Source organism: Hyposmocoma kahamanoa, unplaced genomic scaffold (genome assembly GCF_003589595.1).
Source record: "Hyposmocoma kahamanoa isolate Upper Pololo Valley unplaced genomic scaffold, ASM358959v1 87, whole genome shotgun sequence".
Taxonomy (NCBI): domain Eukaryota; kingdom Metazoa; phylum Arthropoda; class Insecta; order Lepidoptera; family Cosmopterigidae; genus Hyposmocoma; species Hyposmocoma kahamanoa.
The window spans coordinates 10,459,301-10,464,801 of NW_020654422.1; the positions used below are offsets into that span (position 1 = coordinate 10,459,301).

General features: G+C 35.7%; 1 protein-coding gene across 1 annotated transcript; it reads left to right on the top strand.

The window, feature by feature from the left end:
* The first annotated feature begins 496 nt into the window (after positions 1-496).
* LOC113235355 (COP1-interactive protein 1-like) lies at positions 497-4,448 on the top strand. Its single transcript, XM_026471034.1, has 6 exons — positions 497-530; positions 628-797; positions 2,049-2,179; positions 2,250-3,678; positions 3,757-3,903; positions 3,972-4,448. The coding sequence occupies exons 1-6, from the start codon at positions 497-499 to the stop codon at positions 4,197-4,199; spliced, it is 2,139 nt and encodes a 712-aa protein (XP_026326819.1). The 3' UTR covers positions 4,200-4,448.
* Positions 4,449-5,501: the final 1,053 nt, after the last annotated feature.

Consider the following 5,501-nt stretch of genomic DNA (forward strand, 5'->3'; position numbering starts at 1 on the left):
TTTCGTGATTTGGACAATTACCTACGTGACAAGAAGTTTTCTTCCCAGGAGGCAGTACAAAATGCTTTCACACAGTTTGTGCAGTCTAGATCGTCGGAGTTCTATCGCCCTTCCCATTAGATGGCAGCAATGTATAGATAATAATGGCAACTATTTTGATTAAATAAATTTGTTAAAAATTTAAAAAATAAACAATTTAGATTTTCAGTACAAATCGGGAATTTCATACTTTAACCCCTATTATTAGTACTGGTGACTAGTAGCGAGTGAACTAGTAAAATTGTAGGTTCGTGAAACAAGCCCCATAAGCTCCGATAAGCGTAAGTTTTGTAGAACGGAACGTTCGTCTAACGGTTTTTTTTCATTGACAAAGCGTAAAATATATAAACGTCATTTTCGCGCGCGATCTTGGAAGTGAACGTTACGTTGTGTTATTCAAATATTCTGAAATTTATAACAGCTTTGATTTTATTGAATTAAATTTGACAATTTTATCATGTTTTCGAAAGCTAAACGTTTTGAACCTTTGGGTAAGTTTAATTTAGAAATTGTGAAAGAAAAGCCATTGTCCTAGCGACTTTGTTGCCGTAACCATCCGGATACGCTGTATGATATGTACAATTCCAGGCGCTGTTAATAATCAAAGCAATGTGCCAAATAAACCAGATGATGAACACAGGAAAATAAATCTTAAGACAAAAATTACTGTAGCAACTTCATCGAAACCTACGCTGAAGTCAGTTACTACTTCTAGGTCCCAAAGCAGCTCTGTCAAAAGTGTTAAATCCTTTACAACGGTAAGTAAATTATAAAAACGCGAATTATTGAAACCATTATTATTTCTTTTGAATTAAGGACATTTACTGACTAACACAAGACATTTAATTGATCCCTTTTGATTGATCCCTTGACTTGAGGGACTACAGTATGAAATTGCCATTCTGATGCCCAAGTAATTTTTCGTGTAAGATTGTCTCTCATTCAATCTTATGCATCGAAAAATAATTTTAATTTGTTTTTATTTTAGTTATTTTTTGCATATGCTTTGTAATCACACATGGATACTGCTAGATATCTTTTAATCTAGATTCTTGTAAATTTTAATACAAATGAATGCTTGTAAAAAGTTTCGTGGATGATTAGGGTTTAAGGTGACAAATGGAGAGTTGTGAGCTGTTATTGAAGTCCATCAATCACAAACTACGGTGGAATTAGAAATATGGCTTATGAAATTCTACCCGCTACACTGAGCCATTTAAGTTATATCTATCTGAATGACAACTGACACAAAAATTGCACTGTCTTTATTAGTCTACATAGATATCAAGGAAATTTAGACTGCCTCATTACTTGTGATGAAAAATGGATAAAAAATGTATTTAATTATGATAGTTGTAATCAATGGAATGGTTAAAATAATAATGACAATATGTTTTGTGCCTCAACTGCTTGGTAGTCTTCCTTGGAACTAACACAATCATGACAGTTATCGCTATTATGAATAAATGCGAACAATGATGGTTCAGCTCTATACTATAATAACCATTGCTAGTCAACCAATCTTCACACCTATTTCTATATCATAGCAACAGAGCACGTACTGCTGAACATACACACATAACTCCTTATAAAAGTTGCATATTGAAACTATTAGCTATCCACCCTATCTACTTTCTTTGGCCTCTACTGACTACTATATCTCACTCAATTGTTATTTGGATAATTATGTTCAAGAAAAACTGTTTAGTTCCCATGAAGCAGTTCAAAATGAGTTTCGTGACTTTGTAGATTCCCATTTCCTACTATTCTACCACCAAGGAATAATGAGAGTTCAGCAAGATAGCAAAAGCATATTGGTTGCATTGTGTGTGTGTAAATCGTTTTTTTTTTGTTTTAATTCTCATATATGAAATACCAATGTCATATTAACCCTAAATATAAAATACATGTAATTAATCTCAAATAGACAATTACCCTCTCAATTAATTATTAATTTAAGTAGTTAGTTTTATTCATACTCATTACATCATTACACTTTGTCGTAACAGCCAAAACCAGTTAAACCCAACATCAAGTCCACTGTGTATGCTAAGAAATTATTAAGCCCCTCTACAAAAGATGTCAAGTCTAAAGCCTATGTTAAAGATGATCTTGCTAAAGAACAGGAAGTGGAAATAAGGTAAGTAATCATGAGTGACTTTGCATAAGCTTTTCCTAAATAATCAATATTAATGTCAATAATATTACAGAAACAAGGATTTCACCATTACTGAATATAGCAAACAGATTGAAGAGCTGAAAAATGAAATTGGTTGTCTTAAAAAAAAAGTAAATGAATCAGCTCTCGACAATAAGTCCAAAGATATAGAAAAGAAACTGTCTATGATATCATTGACTGATAACCAGGAAATACAAAATTATGAACATGAGAAATCTAATTGTAGTACTTTGATTAATGATTTAACGCTAAAGATTACGCAATTAGAACTTCAGTGTGAGAAACTGGAGGAAGAGGTTAGCAGCAAACAAGTTGAATTGACTTCACTTGAAGAAATCATTACCATTAGAGACACTCTATGCAAAGATTTGCAAGAGAAACTGACTAGCATGGAAACTTGTGTAGAAGAGACAAGACAGAGACTTGAGATGGTTAAAGGTCACCATGCACTAGCTTTAGAGGCTAATGAGAGTATCAGGCGTGAATACAAGGCTGAACTAGAAACTTTAAAATCTAAATTTGAGGATGAGAAACTAATAATTGTTACTAAATCTAAAGCCGATCAGGAAAGTGTTAAGTCGAAGTATGTTGCTATAATAGAGTCAATTAGAAAACATATGCAGAAAGAGAAAGAAGATGTTTTAAATGAAATGCAGCAACAGCTTGATGCCAAGGATCTGGAAATGAAAGCGAAATTAGAGCAAATTGATGAAACTGCACAAGAAAAACTAAAACTTTGCGAAATACAGTTTGAAGAGCGTAGCAGGACTATTCAAGAGCACTGGGAACAACAACAAGAACAAATCCATTATTTAGAAAAAGAAGTCAAAGATTTAAAATATTCTCTCAATGTAACTGAAGAAGAAAAGGACAAGTTATATAGAGAAGCTAGCAGTTTGACAAAAGAGGTAGAAATACTTAAAGCTGAGAAAGAAACTATTATCAAGAAAACTGAAGATCTGAAAGAGGACTCAAAGAAAAAGATGATTGATTTTGAAAATCAAGTTAATAAGTTGACAGTGGAAGTTGACAAGGCTATTAAGGAAAAGCATAAGTTTGAAATGTCCCTATCTGTTACTAGGGACATCGTTCAGGTGCTAACTATGCGCTTGAGAGAATCTGATAATGAGTTGGAACATTTGGAATACAAAGTCCAGAATTTAACAGAATCAAAGGAAGTTCTGGAAAATGATTTAACTACATACAAAAACAGTCTAAACAACACTATATTAGAATGTAATGAATATAAAGAAGCTCTTGTTAATATATTGAAATCCAAAGCTGCTCTAGCAAAGGAGCATACTAGAATTATGGAGCACAACGTTTCATTAATTGAGAGTTTACAAAATGTTGAAATTGAAGCTTATCGTGAACTTGGATCCATCAAAACTGAGCTTATTGAAGATGTGGAAATGTTGAAGAAAGAGTCGTCATCTCAAATTCAAATGCTTCGTGAAGAGGTTTGCGTTGAATTTATGTTATTTAAACCATGTAACATATATGATGAATGTTCAGTTAATAAAGTACCAAACTTTTAGGTGGAGAAAAAGAGTATGTTGTGTGAGTTGGCGACAGAGCACGCCGGACAGGCGACAGCAGCGGCAGAACAGTCGCGGGCGCTGCTTACACAAGCTGCCGCCGAAATAGCGCGTCTGGAGGCTGACAATCAGCGTCTTCAACAACAGGTAACATACTAAAACACGTAATGTGAAATTTTAAGGAGTATAATAGTTAATCAAATTTATTTTCATAGATTCAGGACCAACAATCTCTGGTGGTGGAGCTCTCGTTACTTCGTCAAGAAAATGAAGAGCTGACTATAGCGTTATCCAAACAGTCATCTATTGTTGAAAAGATTAAAAAGGATGCGGAACAAACCCAGCCTAAACCTAAGTCCCCTTCAATGGTTCGTAAAGGTCACAAGACTGGCAAGGAAAACTTGCACGTTGTAGTATCGCCTTTGAGAGAGCGCAATCATTGATTGCATAGTCTATTTTCTTCAGTTGGAAAATCTACGTTTCTAAATAGGTAGTACTTCTTTTTGTAAGTGATATTATGCCTTACTTTTATTATTATTACTCATTGATTTGATATTGTAAGTAAAAATTAAGTAATTTATTCGGTCATATGTTTTGTTTTCGATTATCTTATTTATATTAATGTTGGTTCCTGGCGAACTTATTCACGTCGCTAAGTTTATTGGCGTGAATGTTTACATAAATAAAATAGTGTTTGAAGCGGCCTTTTTATTACTGTAGAGTTAGTTGTAACCTTATTTATTATAGGATTAAAGCACACAAACATTAAATTTCGTAAATATACACAGGGTTATATTTAAAATACTAACAACCTCGCAGGACTATATTACTAACATCATACAACAACTTTTTAGATCGGTAAAATAAGTTCAAACGTGCGCGCGTCCTCCACGACGACTCCACTTCCATGCTGCACAGAGTTATTACCGTTTAAAGTGACCTATTTAAATCTATTTATTTTAGTATTAAAGTTTTTGATGAATTATTAAAAGTCGTGGAACAAAAGTTGTTGTTTATGATGCTAGTAACATCAACAGCCCTTCCAGGTTGCAAGTATTTTAAAAATAACGTTGTATATACAGAATTGCACGCCTAACTCTAAGCTCGCATTGTTCTCAGTTTGGGTGAATAAAATTATTTCACCTCCAAATTAGTAAGTATTGTAAAAAATATAAGAGGGACGCTGCTGTGCAATATTTTTCATACTATTCCAATTTATTAGAACTTATTACACACTCGGGTGTAAGGGGCGCCACTCAATACCTACGGTGCTCAATAGCCAACCTCGCCTGCACGCGGTACACCCGGCTCCTCCCGACGAGGCTCTGGTGACCTACCAACACGCATTGGACCTGCATCATACCTGCATGGCGGGGAAATGGTCTAAAAACCCCCCACTGTATGTATAGCACAGAAAAGTATCCCCAAGTGCCCGGCGGCGGCAGTAGCAACCGAGGTGCTGACGGACGTTGTGGAAGCTCTGGCACCAGGGGTTCTAATCTCCGGGTGAGGTTGACCGTCGAACGACTCTGGCGCTGGCAACGTATAACGCACGCACGCTCGGTCGGACGAGAGGATCGTCGAGGTGACAGAGGAGGTGGACAAGTTGCACTGGGATACCGTGGGGCTGTCGAGAATCCGTAGAGCGGGAGGACACGATAGCCCTGAAATCCGGCAACTTGTTCTACTTCAGCGAAGGTGTCCAGCTGTCCCTGAGTGGTGTCGGGTTTATCGTCCACAAATCC

Coding starts and splice junctions, on each gene's coding strand:
- LOC113235355 (XM_026471034.1), top strand. CDS start 497: ATGTTTTCGAAAGCTAAACGTTTTGAACCTTTGG. Junction 798..2,048: donor GTGTTAAATCCTTTACAACG/GTAAGTAAATTA, acceptor TTGTCGTAACAG/CCAAAACCAGTTAAACCCAA. Junction 2,180..2,249: donor GAACAGGAAGTGGAAATAAG/GTAAGTAATCAT, acceptor ATAATATTACAG/AAACAAGGATTTCACCATTA.